At 57.1% G+C, this 20,828-nt stretch overlaps 3 protein-coding genes across 3 annotated transcripts; all 3 read left to right on the forward strand.

The window, feature by feature from the left end:
- Window positions 1-475: 475 nt before the first annotated feature.
- Window positions 476-4,283, forward strand: VOLCADRAFT_69474 (uncharacterized protein; the record flags this gene model as incomplete). Its single annotated transcript, XM_002958417.1, has 8 exons — window positions 476-580; window positions 879-999; window positions 1,254-1,391; window positions 2,112-2,283; window positions 2,644-2,755; window positions 3,373-3,519; window positions 3,909-3,974; window positions 4,020-4,283. Coding segments are annotated over 8 exons (1,125 nt in total), but the record flags the coding sequence as incomplete, so codon positions are not given.
- A 989-nt stretch (window positions 4,284-5,272) lies between these two features.
- Window positions 5,273-11,956, forward strand: VOLCADRAFT_99745 (uncharacterized protein; the record flags this gene model as incomplete). Its single annotated transcript, XM_002958418.1, has 10 exons — window positions 5,273-5,291; window positions 5,466-5,614; window positions 7,102-7,173; window positions 7,431-7,766; window positions 8,109-8,598; window positions 9,179-9,362; window positions 9,586-10,277; window positions 10,621-10,733; window positions 11,222-11,456; window positions 11,787-11,956. 10 exons carry the CDS (start codon window positions 5,273-5,275, stop codon window positions 11,954-11,956), a joined length of 2,460 nt encoding a protein of 819 aa, XP_002958464.1.
- Window positions 11,957-14,174: 2,218 nt separating this feature from the next.
- On the forward strand, window positions 14,175-20,487 carry VOLCADRAFT_99746 (uncharacterized protein; the record flags this gene model as incomplete). The annotated part of the gene is made up of 9 exons (XM_002958419.1): window positions 14,175-14,216; window positions 15,972-16,231; window positions 16,674-16,795; window positions 17,188-17,342; window positions 18,104-18,202; window positions 18,666-18,728; window positions 19,112-19,147; window positions 19,706-19,798; window positions 19,951-20,487. The coding sequence occupies 9 exons, from the start codon at window positions 14,175-14,177 to the stop codon at window positions 20,485-20,487; spliced, it is 1,407 nt and encodes a 468-aa protein (XP_002958465.1).
- Between the last annotated feature and the right edge of the window lie 341 nt (window positions 20,488-20,828).

A 20,828-nucleotide genomic window follows, 5' to 3' on the forward strand; every position in this document is an offset into this window, starting at 1 on the left:
ACATCAGCTGTGCCTCAAGCACGACCGGTTACATGATTGTTTGTGCTTGTCTTGGCTCAGATGCGTGGCGGGCCTTTGTCGATAGCGGAGTATATGCAGGTAAAACATATGGAATGAGCAATACCTCGGAAGTGCAACGCTTCCTTGACCTAACCCCTTCGCTAACGTACCATCCATATCCATCCACCCGTCCACCCACCAAACTCAACAACTTGTTCTTCATCATGTTCGTCGCCCTCCGCCTTGGCCCTCCTCGGGGCACCTAACAGTGCTCTTTACGGCACCCACCATCCCTAGCAACAAAACCCATCTCCACCAACAGCAGCCACAGCAGCCGCGCTACTAGGGCCGTCCACGAGCTCTCGGCTACCCCGGTCCTCGTCACTATCTCCCACTTCCTCACCCACCTCTCTCCTCGCCCTCCTCCTCCCACGCTTCTTCTTTCCACCACCACCCCCTCCCCCCTCCCCCGTAGGACTGCCTTACCAGCCCCCATGGCGGGTTCTACATGACACGTGACGTGTTTGGAAGCTCCGGGGACTTTGTGACATCGCCGGAGATATCCCAATTGTTTGGGGAGGTGTGTGTGTGGGGGGGGGATTGGGGACCGGGCCGGGCCAAGGGGGGAGCGGTGGGGCCTTATGGGGAAATGCAGTCCAGTGCAGCGAGGAATCATTTGCATAAATGTGGGAGGGGGCCGGGGCCCCGGGGGCCTTCAATTTTAAGCGGTGGGTGGGTGGGTGGGTGGGTGGGTGGGCTTCGGCCAGGAGAGGGGAGGTAACGCAGAGGTGCGTTTGAATGTCCGTTTGTATGTATGTATGTAAGCATCTCCCCCTACATCTCCCCCCCCATCCCCCCGGCCCCCCGCACGCAAGCAGATGGTTGGGGTGTGGTGCGTCCACACCTGGCTATCGCTGGGCCGCCCTCCCAGGCTGCTGCTGGTGGAGCTCGGTCCGGGAAGGGGAACCCTCATGGCGGATTTGCTTAGGGGCACGGCGGGTAAGAGCGTGTGTGTATGTGTGTGTATGTGTGGTCTTGGTAATGTCTCCCTCCGCCACCTTCAGCTGTATCATTAAAGACCTAATACATGCTCTATCTCAAAAAGTTTATTTAAATTTTTGAGACATAGGATGTATTAGGTTTCATGCTCTCCTCTTTCCAAACCTGCCCCTCCTTATCCCCCTTCCGTTCCCCTCTCTTTCCCTCGCCCTCTTCCCCCCTCCCCCCTTCCCCCATCGGGCTGCGTGTTTCAGCCTTCCGGGAGTTCTCCGCATCCCTGGAGCTTCATCTGGTTGAAATCAGCCCCGCACTGAGGGCCGTACAGTGGGCCGCACTAAGGTGTACGAACAACAGCAGTAGCAGCGGTGGCAGTGACAGCAGTGGCCGAGGCAGTAGCAACAGCAATTCGCAGTACGGAGATCTACAAAGGACCAGCATGACGCCGTACCTCCGAGAGGAAACCGCCACCGCCGCCGTGGAAGGTCCTGCAGGCGCACCAGGGCCGCCGCCGCCGCCGTCGCCGCCTTCCCTTTTAGCTGTCGACGTGGCTGCTACTGCCGACGGCGTGTATACGACACCAGATCGGGGGATATCGGGCTTTAGCCGCTGCCAGGTGGGGGTCTGTGGGGGTGCAGGGGTGTGCGTGCGGGGAGGGCGTGTGAAAGGTACATTAGGGTTTTAGGGTTTTACTGTGCAGCAGGTTTTAGGGTTTTTTAGCATGCCAAGGTCTAAAACCCTAAGCACTTCTCCGGAAGCGGGGAGCTCGGCGAAAGCTCAAGGGGGCCTGTTGCGGGATTCGCAGCCCGCGGGTGGATGTGAGCGGACCCCTCATCCCTTAGGTGCGGCAGGACGCGGGAGGAGGGAGGAGGAGGAGGAGCACAGGAGGACGAGGAGGAGAAATATGGTGGGGGAGGGACGATTGGAGGGTTCCCGCTTTTTTTGAATTTTAAGGCTTTTTTTGAGGGTTTTATTTGGTTGCTCGTACGTGTTTTTTCGTCATCCCTACCACGCACGGGGTTTCCACACCGTGTGTGTGTTTTGTTGTCCTCCGGGACTCGCGTCGGCATCGTGTGTTACTACACACATACACACATGCGCACATACATACAGAGTACACACATTCGACCGGACGCAGGTCTCCTGGCACACCTCGCTAGATGCCGTACCCGACGGCCCCGCGCCAGCGCTGTACATCGCGCATGAGTTCTTCGACGCGTTGCCCGTACATCAGTTCGTACGAGACCCCAAGCGGGGCTGGCTGGAGAAGATGGTAGACGTACGGACGTACGACGAAAACGACATGAACACCGACGGAAATGACAATGGCAGCGGCAGCACCGCCGGGCACGTGAATCCGGATCCGGATTCTAATTCGCAACCGTCATCTGGATCTGGGCACCTGAGGCCAACCACCTCAACCACCACCACCACCTCCATCACCTCCACAATATTGTCAACCTCGACTTCATCCGCAAGTCCTTCACTCTCCTCGTCCTCCACCTCCTCCACCTCAACATCACCACCATCACCCCCATCACCATCGGAAGGGCAACCCGGAGATTACCCGGGCGACGCTGGGGGGAGCAGCGGCGGTGGCGGCGGCGATGGCGGTGGCGGCGGACGCGGCGGCGATGCGTACGGCAGTGGTTTGCGGATGGTTTTGTCCCCCGGACCCACCCCGGCATCCGCCTTGCTGGTGCCCCGGCGACTTGGCGGCTTGGCCCCGGGCTCTGCGGGGGAGTTGGGGGCGCTGGAGGTGGGGGGGTTAGCTGCCTACCTGGCTGCCGGCCTAGACAGGCGCCGAGTAGGAGTTGGGGGATTTCCAGGGCTACATTGTATCGTTGATAAAGTTGTCTATTAGCCTTCTTGTCTATTGGCCTTCTTGTCTATTTGCCTTTTTGTCTATTTGCCTTTTTGTCGTAAGTTGATGTTGGTGGTGCTGGTGCTGGTGCTGGTGTCAAGGTATCAAAGTAGATCTCGCACCATTTGCGTTTCTTCCTGTCATCTCGTCCACTTCGTGTACGGCCGTTTCTGTTTCCTCTGCCCCCGTCATTCCAAACTCTGCCTATGGTGCCGTCTTTCCTTTTCATGTTCCCGCCGCCACCGACCCGTCTTCCCAACCGGCGGCTATTTCTTATCTTTCCAAATTGCAAGCGCTGTTGGTTGCGGTTGTGATTCCCCGTACAGCCCCACCTCCACCACCAACTTAACACCCCGACCCTTACGCTCCTCTCCCCTTCTCGCCCCCCGCAACCCCTCGTGGTTCGTCTTTCCCCCCTCAAACCCCCCCTTTCCCTCCCCGCTCTCCCCCTCCCCCCCTTCTACACATACACACACACACACACACACACACACGCACCGGTCGGTGGACAGGTCTCGGCAGTAGGTATGGCCGTTGCAGAGAAGCTAGCCCAGCGGATTGTACGACACGGGGGGGCTGCGCTCGTGGTGGATTACGGCAGGGAGGAACCGCCGTACGGTGACTCGCTGATGGCCATCCGCGGCCACCGAGGCGTGGGGGTAAGGGGGGGGTCGCGCGCTCGTGTGTGTGTATGTATATGTATGTATGTGTATGTGTGTGTTTGTGTGTTTTTTAAGGGAGAGAAATGAAATGAGCAACCTGGGCAGGATGTTTGTTTGGGGGGTTGGGAAGGGGGGATTGAGGCGTGTGTATGCAAGTGCCATGGCTGTATTGTACTGCGCAGCAGTGAAAAATACACTGTTACTTGTCACTGTCCCTTCAGTGCTGTCGGATCGAATGGTAGTGGTTGGTTGGTTGTGGTGGTTGGTTGTGGTGGTTGGTTAGTCCTTTTCCTGGACGTATTGGTCCTTCTTGGTCCACGCCGCGAACGATTGTACGACAGGGCGTTGTCATCATCTATGCCGTACTGGGTACTGCCGTACTGCAGATCCTGGACGCCCCTGGCTCCGCGGATCTGAGCGCCTGGGTGGACTTCGGCGCGCTGAAGCTGGCGGTGGACGGGGCAGCTGCGGCAGCCGCCGCCAGGCAGCCGCCGCAGCCGCCATCACCGGCGGCTGTGGCGCCGCCAGCGGCCTCCGTCACCACATCCGGGCCCGTGTCCCAGTCGTCCTTTCTGCGCGCCCTGGGCATTGAGATGCGGTTGCAGTGGCTGATGCGAGGGGCGACGGACCCGGGGGCGGCGGAGTCGCTGGCGGCGGGTTGCGCGCGGCTGCTGGGTAGCACCGAGTCGGGCGGCATGGGGGAGTCGTACAAAGTCATGGCCATACACCGTGGAGATCTGAGGGACCTGGCGGGCTTTTGACACGGACTCCTATAAATGCAGACTTAGATACATACACACACACCTAGTCTGTACGGCACCCCCCTAGGACCTAATCCTCCTCCTCCTCCTCACAGCTCACTTTTTAGCTTCTTGCCCTGTCAGCATCCAACACGACGCACGACGGGTGTGGTGAGTAGGGTTGGGCATGACATTAGAATTTTTTCCGTTCTAATCTAATTTCTAATTAGATTCTAATTAGAAATTAGGATCTAATATTAGAAGACGCTCGACAACTTTTCAGGGAGGGGTCCGTTGAACCTGAAATTTTGTATAGGCCATCACAGATGTAAACGCACGCATTTCCAATTAAATTTACTCCGGTCGGGTGCCTGGGGAGGGTACCTACCAGCCAAACCCACGCCAGACTTGCTACGGAAACAACCAAGAACGCCGCCAAACCTGTCCTTTTAAGTCCCTACTTGCACAGAATCACCACATAACTGCCGGGGGAGTGTTTGCTCGCTAAGGGGAATGCAAAAACACAGAGAGGAAGGGCTAATCTGGTGCCTGCTAGCCAAACCCACGCCAGACCGCTGTGGAAACAACCAAGAACGCCGCCAAACGTGTCCATTTACGTCCCTATTTGCACAAAATCACCACATTCTTTGCGGAGATCAGAGCTTCTGCATACGCTTTTGCATCAAGTTCCTTGTTGCCATACTTGTACATTGGCCCTGATGCTTCCGCCTTCCGATGAGGAAGGGGTGGCTTTGATGGCACCGCACCTCTATCTGACATTTTCGTGTAAAATGCACGCAGTGAACCGCTGATGCGCCTTAAAGCTACGGCTTTCCGGCCGTTCTAATGTCCGTACGACATTAGGATGTTCTAATACGTTCTAAACGGGGTCTTCTAAAATTCTAATTAGTTTCTAATTATATTTATTCTAATATTAGTTCTAATGTTCTAATGCCGGCACAACCCTAGTGGTGAGTGGTCGGGCTTTTTCGATCGTCTCTGGGTCCTTCATGGCTCGTACGGCATGCGGTACGGCATGGAATGCTGCTGTGGCTTTGTAATTTTAACTGGTTTGTGGCGGTTGTAGTGGTTGTAGTTGGGAGTTGGGGTCGGGGGTTGCAGCTAGGTGCCGGCGGATGTATGATGAACCTCCGGGTCATGAAACCCGAGGCTACATCACACCACATGCCCGGCAACACACAGTCGCAGTACGACTGCCCTCTGTGGGTTTGTGTCGGCAGCTGTATGTACGTCTCAGGTTTCCGGGCGGCAGCGGCGCTCCTTGTCGTACATTGGGATTCAGTTGGACGGAGGCTCCTCCAGCGTTTTCGCGGACGCTTCTTGAGGATGTGGTACGGAAACGTACTTTTGTAAAAGGAGAACACGTCGTCGGCTTTGTGTGTCACGGATTGCCCTAATCAGCCGACGCCGCAAAATACAGCTCTGTTGTTGCGGCGCGTGCAAGTGGATTGGCGTCCTGGGGTGGCGTTTGGTTTTAAACACGATCAGCCGCCGGGTGGCCACACTGGCAGGATGTGGGGGACTTGGTGCGGTTGTTGGTTGGACCTCCATATCCATAGAGTGGGAGGAGACACCTGAGACGATGGACAACGCTGACTGGACAAGCAGCTTGCCTCTCCTTAAAATGCTTCTCATTGGCCATTAACCACATAGGTTGCGCTGACGCTTGAACATTTCATTAGTCCTCCTACCCTCATGCAACATGCCGATAGGAGCGACTCATTCACACAGCGCAACACTACACCAGACCGCTGGGGCCATATTCACATGGCATATTCAAAAGGAATGGGCGCTAGCCAGCATTTTCCCGTGTAGCTCATCCTACCGTAGATTTTGCTTACAAGGCCTGTTTGAAATACTTTGAATACGGTCTTTCCTCTGGGGCTTGGCGCCGGAAGTGGTCGGCCAGGACGTGTAGTCCCAGCTACGGTGCAACGGATGTCAACATTGAAAGATCTATATACATTTGGTTTCAAATTTGGAATTGGATTCAAAGGTGTAGCGAAGCTAGGCTTCGATGGCCTGGAAGTTACCCGTAGTACGAACGATGGCAGGATTCCGAAGATCAGACACCCGGTATAGATTGGGTGCAGTTAAATATGTTATTAATGCAAAGATGTCAAGCTAGCGTTTGCTGAGATAATGTATTAGCCAGGTTTATCTATGGTGGCAATTGCCAGTCGCAACCGCGAACCAGGCTTCCGGATTTCGTGCTTCCTGTTTCCAAATAATGAGTATCGCACAATAGCTGTCTGGCGACAACTTCATTAAACGTGCCATGTTCAAAGTAATGTGATTTCATCTCTGCTTGCCTAGGGAGCCATCGTTAGGCGGCTTACGAAAGCACACACTTCGATCAGTTGTTATCCCAGACGACTTTTACAAATGACCGAAGCTATCAATGTCGCGACGCCCGCATCAAGGCTGCGGATTAAGGGCAAATGGCAGAGCGTTGTCCGGTTTTTCTCCATATCGGCGAGTGGTCGTTCCTTCATGCCTGGCCCTCCTGTCCTGAATAACTTCTGCACGTCTCTGGAAATATTACCTTTCCCTACTCTGCTCTCATCCCACGCTTTTAAGCGGCATAAGCCAGCGACATACCCCACGACCCGCGCTCCAATCTTCTTGCCACTTATGCACGGGGAGGTCGTCCAGGGAACAGCCATCAATCTTAATACTTCACATCGACAACGTTGCATCCCACACCGGTGTCGGCACTCTTGGGCCACTCCCGCCGCCCTAGATAACCACCTACCACGGTAAATGCAGACCCTCAATTGCACCCACCATCATTCCATCTCCTTCCTTGGACCCCCAGGTCGCCTTCATGGTTCTGTGGATCCAGGTCACCTCGCAGCTGGGACATTACAGCAAACTCTTTGGACCTCAAGTAAGTTGCAGCAGTAGCGGTATGTCACACATCATACCTCCTCCCCTTTCCCCCGCCACAACGCAGGTAGACATCATCTTCCACATCTGTGATCCCCCGCGAACACATACACACACACACACACACACGCCCGCCCCTCTTTCCCAGCATGTTCAGCATACCTCCCTCTCCTCATCCCCACGACCCTCTGAGAAACCCCTCCCCTCCCCTTCTACTTCTACCTCTTCCCCCCCGTCAATATCCCCCTCGCCCCCCAGATCCTTCTCCAGCTGAACCTCGCCTTCTACCTGCCCTCCATCCCCATCCTGCTCCTTAGCGGCTCCCTGGAGCGATCCCTGGACGCCCGCGTAGGGCCCATCGGGTCCATCGCTCTCCGCCTCCACGCGGGGCTAGCTGCCTGCCTGGCCCTGGCGGCATTGTTCCCGCTACTGCCGGGGTTCCGTCCGGGGACCGGAGCCCTGTGGCCGCTGCTGACGGCAGTAGCGGCGCTAGGAGGCGCGTCGGCCGTGGCATTCAGTACGTCGTACCAGCTTGTACAGTACTTTAGGTGGGATGAGCATGAGTTGTCCCCGTCGGGATTGTGTTTTGTGTGCGTATGTCGGTGCCCCTCTGTTTGTAGAATGGGCGAGAGTGTAGCGGTTGACCGTTGACGGTTGAGCTGTTGTCTAAGAAAACGGTGATTTTGCTTTTCGCACCCATCTGCTCGGTTGGGGTATATTATTCAATGCTCTTCTCCCCTCTCCCTGTGTGTTTTGCCTTCCCCCTCCTTTCCCCCCGAAACCCAACTCCCCCACAACACAAACGCGCACCACGTCGGCAATTTTTATAGAGCTGCTGACACCATTGGCCTGGGAGTGGGATGTGTGGGCGCGGGCCCGCTCATGCTGCTCGTGCAGCTGGCGCTCCAGGTGGGGCCCTCGCCCGCCTGGTGGCAGTGGATCTCAATGTACGAAATCTGCGCCGGCTTCATATTGGCGGGCCTTCTGTCCTCGTCTTCGCTGTGCGTGCAATACTGGTCAAAGCTAACCGGCGCCGCCACGGCCGCCGACGGCGGCGCCGCCACCGCCGCCGACGGTGACGACAGCCGCGTGCCATTACTTGCAGCAGCGGCGGCGGCGTACGACGATTGCGTCACGGCTGGCGCAGCGGCGGCGGACGGCGACGTGGAAGCCGCCGCCAACGCAGCCTCACCGCCGCGCTTGAGGCTGCTGATAGGCGCGGGAAGTGGCAGCGGCGGGTACGGCAGTCCTGGCTCGCCGTACAATGGGCACTTGCTTAGGCGGTTCGGCTCCGTCACCACCGCCAACGCTGCCGTGAACTCCAGGTTGTCGTACCGTGTGCAGTCGTACAGGTCCCCTGGTGTCTACCGTCGAGGGCCTACGACGGCTCCGGACCCCTTCAACGTTTTCAGTTTGTTGACACCTCGTAGGTCGGGACCTGACGGTTGGGTCGGTTGCTGATTGCGGTTATGGCGGTTGAGATAGTCGTTATGTACTCGTTTTGTTATCGTGAGAAGGCCCCATGTGTTTCGGTTTATGGGGAGGGGAAAGGCCGAGGGGGGTTGGGGAAATGCTCGGTTTGGGGACAGGGGGGAGATCCTGTGGGCCGTGCTGTGTATTGTGCGGCTTCCCCCCCCCTTCCATTCACTCCGCTCTTCCCCCTCGCTCCTTCCCTTCCCTCATCTCTTTGCAGCCCTTCCTTAGAACTTCCGAACATTACTTTGATCAAGTTGGCAATTCACCAACCAACTAACTAACCGTTCGTACTTTCTCGCTATGAAGTTGTTCGGTCGCATACACTTATCTGTGTGCCTTTCCGGTGGTGGCAGCGTCCCGTGGTGGCAGCGAGGTCGTACGTTTGTCCCGAAGTTCCCGGTCCCCGGGGGAGGGTAGAAGGGATGGGGATTGGGGGGGACGCGTGTGTGTTTTGGGATCCGTGCGTGTGCGTGCGTATGTATCTATGTGCGAATGTATGTGTGTATATATGTTTTGGCTTCTGTTTCCAGGTCTGGATGGCGGTTTTGAGTGGGATGACGACGACGATGACGACTCGGCGCCGCCGGTGCTCTTCCGCCGATCCGCATCCGCGGGCGTGGTCGACAGCAGCGGCGGCAGTACCCGGTCCGCGGCGGCGGCGCGGCGGCGGCGGGAGGCGCTGGCGGCGGTGGCGGCGGCGGGGGGATGGAGCAGGTAGGGCAGGGAGGCTGGGATGCTGTACCAGCGAAGTGGTGGATATGACGTATTTCCTGCGGGTGGGGAGTGACTGGTGATCAAATTTGCTACGGAACGTGACCTGCGGAGTGGCGCGGGTGAAACAGCGAAGCGTCTATCTACGTATGTATGGTATACAACCCTGATCTTTCCTGATCTCGACACCATGATCTCCAACACACGCAGCACGAACCCCTTTTAGGAACCGTATCGGGACATCACCCTACATCAAGCCCAGCTCGCCGCCGTGTACCCCTACGCGCACGACGACGGTGACGGCGACGGCGGCTGCGTCGCCGGGCCGTGGCGGCGGTGGCGCCGCTGCCGCCGACAGCTCCCCAATCACCCCCCGGCCGCGCGGTCTCATTGGGATGGCCTCGGCGCCGGCGACAATGGTTTGGCGCCCCGGCGGCGGCGCGCACGGCGACGGCGGCGGCGGGGAACCCGTGGTGAGTACGGGCGACGATGGCGCCGCAGCCACCGCCTCCGGCGGCGGCGGCCGCGTCCGCGGCGTTTTGGAGTTTGGGATCCCTGACGAGGAGCCCCTTGCCGTACAGCAGAGCTCCAGCACAGCCGCTGCCGTAGAACAAGAGCCGGAGGGTCAGCTCAAAATCCAGCAGTTGTACGGCACCAGGGTGAGTTCCTTCGCATCACAAGAGGCTTCGGAGCAGCTCGCCAAGGCGCTGCAGATACAGAATGGGTGTACGGCGGCGCAGGCGGAGGGCGCTGGCGGGGGCGCCGCCGCTAACGAGAAGGATAAATTGCCGCCACCGGAGGGCTCGGGGGGATTAGCGTCGGCGGAGGCGCCGCCGCCGCTGCCGGCGGCTGCGGTAGCTGTGGCGTTATCGCCACCGCCGCTGACGCTGAGACAGGAGGTAGTGGAGGTTGTGCGAGGTACGGCAATGGCTCAAACTGCGTAGCCGTATGTGCTTATGTATGTATGCATGTATGTATGTATTGCACATTTCGTGCTATTTCCCCAAATACCTCCCCCCTCCAAATACCCCCGGCCGGTCGAGTATCCCCCCTTCGCATCACGAATGATTCTTGTCCAGGGAGGGCAATTCCCCTTAGAAACCTTAATATGATCATTTAAATTGTTTATTTTCATTCAGGTCTGTAAGAACCCTAATTGTTACTTAATACAGGAGTAAAAGAATCGACGCTAGATTTAATTCCCCGTCTTCACCTAGAACCCCCACCCTCCCCCAAACCCCCCGACCCCACGCCCACGCAGCCTCGTGGCAAGTCATGCTGGGTTTCACACTGGATGTGACGCTGCTGTACATCGTGTTCCCCTTCTTCACCTACGTGCCGGCCTCGGGGTGGTTGGGGGATAACCTGCCCCAGGTGTGTGTATAGGAACCTGGGGGGTGGGGGGGGATGAGGGGGGCCTGGGGGGCAGATGCCGAGGGTTGGGGGGGAGGATACGGGCATTGGGGCCGCATCATTGAGCGCGAAATTTTCATTTATTTTTTTGACCTCTTGCGTCCTTTTGAGCGTCTTGGACTATCCGGTCGTACTTTGGCGTCACATTCCGCAGTGGAGATTTTTTTTTTAAAGTATGAAAATACGAACCCTGGAACTGGTAATTCCGCAGGATGCGACGGGTGTGCGAGTCCGTATGATTCCGCAGCACAACATTAACTTCCCTCCACCTACAGCGATATCTTGACGACCATATCTAACATCCCCTTACCCTTACCCCCCCCCCCACACACACACACACGGGGTGTATGTCTCTCTCCCACCCCCTCCACCTGCCCTACCTCCCCTTCCTCCCTCCCCTTTCCCCGCTCCCCCGCCCCACTCCACGCGCACATCTCAACCCGGCTCAGGTTCTCTTCTACTCGCGGCTCTTCACCGACTTTGCCGGGAGACTGCTACCAAGATGCCGGGCCCTGCAAATTCGCTCCGGAACTGCCGTACTGCTGATGTCCGCCGTGGCAATGTGCGTTGCGGCGCTGTTCTTATTGTACATCCTCGCGCCCCCCCGGCTGGTGGCCAAAGCGCCGGGTTTGCTGCGTAACGATGTCGTACCTCTGGCATTGGTCGTGTTTCTGTGGATCACTGGTGGGTGGGTAGACGAAGGGCTGGTTGAGGGTTATGTATGTATGTGTGTATGTATGCATGCAGTGCACACAATGATGTATCAGTCTGCATTCCCCCCTTCCCTCCCTCCTACCTCCCCTGCACCTCCGCCCTTCAGCGCTTGCAGACTTCGATTTTCATTTTCCTTGTTGCGGTAGTTTCTTTTCACTTTTTCACTTGTATTTACACTTTCGTTCCCCGTGTTTACTTTCTTCTGTTTACTTTCTTTTCATCTTCATTTCCTAGTTTCTTGAACATACCTACCCCCCTCTCGGCCCCTTCTCCCCCCCACCCCCCACCCCCCACCCCCAGGCGGCTACATCAACACCATGAGCAACATGTTAGCGCCCTCCCAGGCCCCGCCCCACCTAGCAGGCAGAGCCTCCGCGATGATGGCCCTGCTCTTCAACGTGGCGCACATCGGGGGCCTTATCATTGCGGCGGGCATGGCGGCATTCATCTTTGGAGACGTTGTGGGATGATAGGGTTTTGGCTGGAGCTATATTTGGGTTCTACTGACAGATGCCGTACACATGTCTGTATGTGTGTCTGTCGCGGGTAGTTTTCGTTCAGTGACTTCCATCGCTGTTTGTTGTTTTTGTGGACTGGGAGGAGGCGGAGGAGGGGGAGGGGGGTCACCGGGACAGACGGCGGGGCGTGATAAGTTACGCACGGTGGTTGGTGGTGGTGGTGGTGGTGGTGGTGGTGGATCGGAGGGCGGTGAGTCGACCTCACCTAGACGATCTCTAGGGGGAGGAGGGCGAGGGCGAGGGGATGGGGATGGGGGCGATCCATTATTTGGATAGCTAGTTTTCGAGTTCGAGCTGCAAGGGTGTGTGTGTATATGGGGGGTTGATAATGTGAGTGTCACTACCCCGTGTATGCGGTACTGCGTACGACACAGCACGTGGGCAAGTGGGGGGTCGTCCGTCGGGGGTTGCCGGCGTGATGAAGATCACGGGACTTCCGTACATATATACACATGCGCGCGCACGCGTGCCTGTGTGTGTGTATGTGCAGGCAAAGTCAGGCACAGGCCCAGCCGCGTGGGCCGCAAGCGCGCGACTTGCATGCGCACGATGAAGACACACACATACATACACATACATACACATACGCACGCACGCACAGTTTTCGGTTATCCTCGTTAGGTGCCCTGGCTGCTGCTGCTGTTGAGTACAGAACGCGCACATGCACACTTGCGTAGAGGCGCGCCAGCGTACGGCGAAGATAGGATTCCGTACATAGCGCCTGTGCGTGGTCGGGGTGCCGCCCTGGAATGGAGGGGGGCAGAGGGGGGCCGTATCTGAAGACATCGAAGGCAACGCGCACGTCACGATTGTCGTCATCACCGCTCCTGGCTGCTGTCTGTCTGTCTGTCTGTCTGAGGCGCAATCCGGCTGTGTTCGGGTTCGTGTGGGTGGGTTTTTGTGAGCCCTTGTCCCCCCCTCCGGTGGTAAGGACAGCGCACTCAGGCACGTGGTGTGACCGCGGCCTTGGTGGCGGCCTTGGCGGTGAGGGCTGCTGTTTAGTGTTTTGGGGTGTGCAGGGGCCTCTGTCGAGGAGGCGCCTCACCTCTTTCAGGAGCATCAGCGGGTCGTGCTGAAAGGCGTTTCATACGTCTGTTCACATCCGAGCACCGCCAGGGTGGGGGTGGGGGTGGGGTGACCTACAGGTCGTTGGGAGGAGAGGGAAGAGGAAAGGGGGGAGTATGAGCGAAGTAGCGTAGCGCTAGCGGAGATGGTTGAATGACGGCTGAGGTAGAGGTGTGTTTCCCAGCTGCTGCTGCTGCGGGGGCACTGCCGCCGTCGTGGCGGTGGCGGTGGCAGTGGCGGTTATGGAGTGAGGTCACCTTGGACGGGTGACGAGGGGCAGGGGACGGTATGTGTATGTCGTACACCACGTGATTGATGGATTGCACTGCCAGACGCTCCGGGGACTTGTGGGGAGGCGTCCGCCCACATGTTGCCCCGCAGTCCTGCAGGGGCCCCGCGCACAGCATCGAGACACAAGACGGTTAGACTGCCGTACAGGCAAATACAGGCAAACTTCTGCCCTGTGGTGTGAAGAGTTTTGATGCACGGATGGAGTGTCGGGGATATGGCCGTGGTGGTCGTGGTGGTCGGGGGGAATGGGGGGGGGGCTGAAATGAGAGCAGAATGCGAGGCTGTAGGCAGCAGCTTGGTCGGTAGTACCGCAGGAGTACGGCAGGAGTACGTGGCAATAATAATTAAGCGGCAGCATATGTGGCTTCCCATATCATGAGTAAAGGTGCGGTATTCTTTCAAAGGAATATGTGGGGGGGTTGAGGGGGAAGATGTGGGGACGGGATATCTAAGAGAAGAAGCGGGACAGAACAGGTGGAGCGGGATGCGATCTATCTAAATCTGTAAATATCGACGACACGCTGATCGTGGGCGGAGGTCGGCGTGTGTGAGATTGCGTCGGACAGGGGTAGGGTAGGGCAGGATGTTCGCATGTTGTCGCGAGGTTTCTTTTTCAACGCACGTCCATCCTTTTCCATGTGCATGGTAAAGTTCCGGAATTGATTCAGAAAATGTTGTATCGATGTATCTTTAAAAATATCGTTAGTGTAAAACCCTTGCTTCTGTTCGACTGGCTGGATGTGTGTGTGTGTGTGTGTGTGTGTGTGTGAGTGTACATATATCTTGCCAGGGGCTGCTGCCCAGCCCCAACAGCATGACCGCCGACGCACTCCTCCCCAGGGGAAAGGGAAGGGGGGTGAGGGGCCGCTGCCCCCTCTCGCTCGCGGCACAGAGCCTGAACTGCCGGATACCTTGTAAGGGTATTTACACGGCGTTAGGTCTACGGAGGAAGAAAAGAAAGGAAAGGCCCGCAGCCTCAAACACTGTGCTAGGGAACCGCCAGCCAGCAGCCAGCATCGAAAGACGCTCTCCGCAATCCTTGCAGCACCAGGGCACTGAACACCCTAACGCTATGTCCCTGTTCCCTTGAGTCGGGGGCCGAGTGGTGATTTTGGAGGGTGCGGGAGTAGTGGCCACATACGTACATGCGTGGTCTTCTTCCCGTTCGTTGCCATGTTTGACCCACCATCGCTGGAGAGACTCCTGACAACCTGCCTCGTTCGGGCTTGGTGCCGGAGCCCTTTCTTTGATACTCATACTTACCTGGCCCGCTTCTCGAGGTGGTCAACATGGCCTCGGTTGTATGATCGGTCTTCGCCTAGCACTTAGCGAGGGCTTTTCGTAGTCGGCCCTTCGGGTGTCCGGCAGGGCTAAATTTTTGAAAGGCTGAGGATCTGCGCAACGCGCGACCTCGGCGCCCAACCAGTCAGTGAGGATCTCTTGATGAATGAACGCGTAAAGGCATTTTTTATATGTGAGAGGTCACGGGTCTGGAAGGAAGACTCCCAAAGCCTTGTTCATTTGTAGTTTTATCGTTCGCATCCCTTGTCTGGAGCTGTTTCACGTAGGCATGCTTTCATTGTGTGCATAAGGGGTTTAACGACGTAAGAGATGAACCGGCTAGCCGGTAAGAAATCAGGGCAAACGGTTCAACGCGTGTGGAGGGATTTCGGGTGCCCTGTGGCTTCTGGGGATGCAATATGGTTCTACGGGCTCGAAATCCCAGCCTTACCTCTAGCATACATCAGGGATCTGAGCTGAAGGAAGTGAGACTCGTGAGGGAAGAATGTGGTGAACGGTGAGTCGCAGCGAAACTCTACTAGCTGAATCCTCCATGATTTATTTTTTATTTGGGGTTCAGAGAGGGGGGGAGTTTGAGTCTGTAAGAGTTTGAGTTTGTTCTGCGCCATCGTTAACGGAAACGGAAAGTCGATTCCATACCTGAAAATCATGACTGGTTACATAGTAGTCCCTTTAGCTTCAATCCATGTGCATCTTGCTCAGGCTAAGGCGTTATCACTCCCATGATGCTTTCCATAATATACAGGTAGTGATGTTATAACTTATAATAAGGCCAGACAAGCCAAGTTGGCACAGCACGCGAACTTGTTTTGCTGCGGCCGCTTACTGTAGGAGCTTCAGCATTACAGTTAACTGTTGTTTAAGGGGACTATTGTAGTGCTTGCAACCTTTAAAAACAGAAATCCTTTCTTGGTGGGAGCGGGAAGGCAAATCCTAGCTTGTACCTTAAAGAGTGCAAGCTTCCGCGGCTGGCGACTAACCAACTATCACATTTCGCCTGGACACCTGCGGAGCAAAATGTCAACGCTTGCAGTGGCAGCATCAACGCAGCCATCTTCAGGGATTGTCATACACCAGGCAAGGCCCTTAACTCCACTACCATGCATGCGAACACGGATATTGCCGACACTGCTTTGCAGTAATGCGCCTGGCATCTTTCCTTGTGACGAGCGAAGGGCCGGGAAGTAAAAAGCGGAGGACAGCTTGGGACAGCTGGCCCAATCTCACCCTTACCACCGCCACCACCGCAATGACGACCACCCTATCACCGCTTCTTCATCCAGGCCCGGCCCCCGACTTATAAACGCAGTACGCTAAGACCGTTCAGGGCCACTTGATTCGCCGTTACAAGCGCTTCCTGGCGGATGTAGTACTACCTGCCGGAGACAGTGCTAAGGGCCGTGGGAGCAACAGCGGCGGCAGCGGCGACATGGCGGCTGCGGCGACGGCCCTTGAGGCTTCGGGAGCCAGCAGCGGTGTAGTGGGCAATGCTAATAATGACCCTCGCGGTGGTGTCACAATTACCTGCCACTGTCCCAACACGGGGCCTATGACGGGTTTGCTGGACTGGTACGGCACCGGGGGTGAAACTGTACGGTAATTAGGGCTTATGGTCGTACATGCTCTTGCGTGCACGCGCGCCCGGCCCCTACCAGCCGCCATATGGCCATCCTGGGGAAACGACCTCCGGAAGATGAGCAGACCAAGTAAACCAACCGAATCAACTAACCCAATCCATACTAACGAACTAACATTTGAGCTAAGGGGATACCCCCGCAGCTCGCAGCTCCCAAGTCGCCCCCAAGGGGTGGGGTGTGTGTCAGGAGGGATGAAAACGTCATCATCATCATTATCATCGCCATCATCATTATCATCATCGCCATCATCATCATCATCATCATCATTATCATCGCCATCATCATTATCATCATCGCCATCATCATCATCATCATTATCACCACCATTGTACGGTTCCTCTCCTCCTCCTCCTGCCCTGCCATCCGTGCCTCAGGCCCCTCAGCCCCGTGGTGTGCAGCGTGTCCTCCGCACCCGGACGCAAGTACCCGCACACCGTGGAAATGTTACAGGTACCGGGACCCGCGCATCAGGGGGGTCGGCAGGGCCCAAGGCGGGGTGGGGATGACCGTCCGGGGCGATGGGGCTGGAAAGCGGGTTATGCTGTCTGCGGGGTCCCATGAGGCGCCGACACAACACCGGATAGCGCAGCCGCTGACCCCTGACCCTGACCTGATCCAAATGTAGCCCCGCAGGATGTGTGAAGGGGTGGTGTGGTGCTGAGGGTCGGGTCGGGGGGGTTACCGAGGGGCTGGAGGGGGGAAGTGTCGGTGGTGTGAGACTAACCATCATCCAAGATCTTAACCAGGCATACCATAAAAATCAATCCGCTCGAAGCCTACCTACCAATCAACCAACCAACTAACCAACCATAACCATAAACCCACCCGGCGGCGGGGTGGGGGTTGGGGCGGGGCTCGCTCCTTGAGCGGCCCCACAGACTGCCCCAGGGGGCGCCTGGGTGGGTGTTCACAGCGCTCTGGCTAACCAGTTGGTTTCAGAGCTGCTGGACAGGCGACTGCTGCCACAGCTGGGGGAATGGCGGGACGTGGCAAGGGAGGTGCCGTACGGATCCCGTGGATCCAGGTATGCTGCGGCGGCTTGGGTGAGCTGAGGGGGATGGGCACCCCGAGTACGCAATGAAACCGGCCTGGGGACCCCACATGTGTGTTGAGGTGGGCGGTGGGGTGCAGATGGCCATGATGGGATCCGATGGCGCTCATGATGGTGATGAAATGGTGGTGGGACGTGGCAAGACGGCGGCTGGGTGGAGTTCGACAGGTTGGGTGTATGTGCAGTTAGGTCCGCTAATGTAATGGGTGTTGGTGGCGAGCAAGTAACCATGTGTTCGGAGCTTAGTCCAGCCCTCCGTGTATACACCTCCGTCACCACACGTCACCGCCAAGCTTTCCACTGTATTCCAATTTCCATCTCCGGGTGTACTTTGGGGTTTCAGCTCTCATGAGACCTATGGGTCGGCTGTCTGGTTAGGGCCTGTAACCCTTCTGGCGTTGTCGCCAGATTCGCGTGTGGTTTGCATCTGGGCCATTCAGACCCGCGGGTCACACAGGGATAAGTACATATAGTTGCATGGCGGCATATTAAACGTGAGTCCAGGCCCATGGGTCACAAATCCACGGGGCTGCATGGCTACGGCTACGCAGACTATTTGGCATCCACCATCCTTACGCGCACGTTTTTCGCAGGGTGGACTTTGTTCTGACGCGACCCACGGGTCGGCAGGTTTTCCTGGAGGTCAAGAGTGTGACAATGGCCGAGCCGTACAACAACAATCGAAGCCCGGCACCCGCCGTTGCTGCGGCCACGATGTTGCCATCCGCGCCGCCGCTCCATGATGCCGTACAGCCTAACAACCCAGTTGTTAACTCCACAGCCTCAGCCAGCGCTACAGGCGCCCCAGAGCTACTGCCGCCGCCGCCGCGCATAGCACTGTTCCCAGACACGGTACGCTACTCCCGCCTGGCCACGTCCCGCCCCATCCCAGCCAGCCCATGTTAGGGGCTGTACCCTTCCCACCACATCACGCACCTATCTTCAATGCATTCCCCGCCCTACCGGGATATTTCCCGCCCTACCTTGCAACCGCTGAGGTTCACCTCCCCCAATCACACCGCCTCCCTGATTCCTAGCCCGTTCGCGATCCGGTCGGGTCGGGTCGGGTTTGGCGGGATTGTGTATCGTCACCTCTTGGGGTGTTTTCACCCCGGGGGCGCGGGTTGATGGCGACTTCAAGCTTCTATGTCATCCACATGGCCTTGACATTCAGAAAAACGTATAGTACATTATATGTATATCACGGTTTTGGGAGGAAAAGTGCACAGAAGTCACAGAAACGCGTAAAGCCCCCTACGGGCTTCACAGGCTCATTCCCTGACCCCTGGCTGTGGTAGCTGGCAATGCCGTACAGGTCAGCGAGCGGGCTCAGCGTCATGTGGAGGATTTGATGGAAGCTGTTTCCCGGGGGCATGAGGTGAGGTGAGGTGCTCGCGCTGTCCTGTCGGGGCGGTGGCGGTCGCGGTCGCGGCTGCCGGCGGGAGATAAGAGGGCCGCTTGTCAGTGGACTTTGGCGACTGATTTACGACGTGTTCTTTACATTAATACTGCACAAGTGCGGAAGTCCGTGCTCTTGTGCGGGAAGCAGATACACAGGGCTTTAAATTTCTGCATACGGGCCCGTAGCCTTCTTTAGCGTAGCCAGGAGAGGCAAAACATGAAGGTGAGCGAGCCGTGGCAGTGAAACTAGTGAGAGGCCAACAGCACTCATCATCGTGGGAGTCTCGAAGCGTAGGTGGAAAAGCCTGGTAGGGTGCTCTGTATGCAATCCAACGCGCGCCGCGTGTTTGTTGGGGACAGGCGCCCAGTTGGAGTTGGGGCCAGCAGCTGCGGCAGGTGGGGGATTTGTGGACTGGACTGTCCCTTTTTTTCAATGCCGCGAAAGCCCCAGGCCGCCGCTCTCCATGCTTTCCGCTCGCCCAGCTTCGCCCTCCCTTCAGAGCTCACATTCCCCTCTAATAAGAAATATGTTTTTGGCTTAGTGGCTGGTTTCTAATGTAACGGACACAGTGTGACGGCATGGTGTTAGTTTGGTTAGTGTGGACAGCCTAACCATTGCTGTCCGCACACGCTATTGTTGGTGGTGGTAGCGGGCATAGTGCATGTGTCGTATCTGGATTATCGTTTTGCTTCGTGTGCGCTGTGTGATATCTGTTACGAAATCAGATAGATTTCGACTGGCTGCTGGGCCCCGCACTTTAGGGCTTTTTGTGGGCCCGGTACACCTAAGGGGGACTTTAGAGTAGCACACCCCTCAAAGTGGACCAGACATACGTACAGACAAATAATTTTACATCATCTTGGGTTTTACCAAGTTGGTCAAATTTCGATGCAAAACGCGTTAACAAGCGTTTCAACACACGCACGCCTGCATGTATGCCTGCATGTATGCAGGCCGTCTGCGTGTTCGTGATTCAACGGGATGACTGCGCCCTCTTCGCGCCTTGCGCTGCCAAGGACCCTGTGTACGCCAGACTGGTACGGCAGGTACGGAAAGTGCCTGGAATAGCTCTTGTTTGACCTTTCTGGCCCCCGCACACACACATACACACTCTCTCTCACACACACACCGAGACATCTACTGCTCCTGTTCTGTTTTCTGCTGACGGTCATCACATCCCTTCCAAACTCACTGGCAGTTGGCCAACAATGAAATGGTGTATCGTGCCGTACAGCCGGTTTACGCGCTTGCTGTTGTGCAGGCTGCTGCGGCTGGTGTGCAAATGTTAGCGCTGAGGACGTCGGTTCGACCTCCCACCACAGCTGCTGCTGCCGTCAACGTCACCACCCACGGCGATGTCGAAGGCACTACCGCACCAGCGGCCATCGTGTTCCTGGGACTAGCTGAACTGGACCTGGAGTACGGCAGTAGTACGGACCGCAGTGGCGTCGGCGGCGGCGTCTTGGTGGCAGCGAAGACGAAGCGAGGCCGGCGGCCGAGGGGCCAGGATGGCCGCTCAGATAAGACCGACGTGAAGAGGAGGTCGAAACCGAAGCAGGCTGGTACGGCACTGGCGGGAAATGTAGTGATGGCTGAAGGGGGTTTCGAACCGCTGGCCTTGGCCGGGGGAGAGGGGCCGGCCCGTGAGGGCATTCTCCCAACGTCCGAATGGAATGCTGACGGAGTCCTTGGCGACGGACAGGGCCGGCGCCGGGGCCGCGCTGGGTCACGCTAACCATACATGTTCTTAGGCAGATTGGAAGGGTTGGATATGGGGGGGAGGGAAAGAGTTAAGGAAGTCCAAACTTGAGGGCGAGCAGCGCTAAATCTGCGTTAGGGCTTTGCTTGTGAGTGTAAATCTCCACGATGGGAGTCATGAGAGAGCGTGTCTTCGGCAGCTTGAGACCTGGCATGGCATAATGATGTCACACGGACTGGAGCCTAAGAGAGCGGATTGATGGGAGGTATGCCGTCGTGTGGTCATGGTCAAGATGGCGGCGAGATGGCGAGTGGTCAGGGAGTAATGTGTTTCTCTTAGGTGTATAAGCTGCTGGCGATTGTGAGTCCCTCGCTGAC

This window comes from Volvox carteri (assembly GCF_000143455.1).
Source record: "Volvox carteri f. nagariensis unplaced genomic scaffold VOLCAscaffold_94, whole genome shotgun sequence".
Classification (NCBI taxonomy): domain Eukaryota; kingdom Viridiplantae; phylum Chlorophyta; class Chlorophyceae; order Chlamydomonadales; family Volvocaceae; genus Volvox; species Volvox carteri.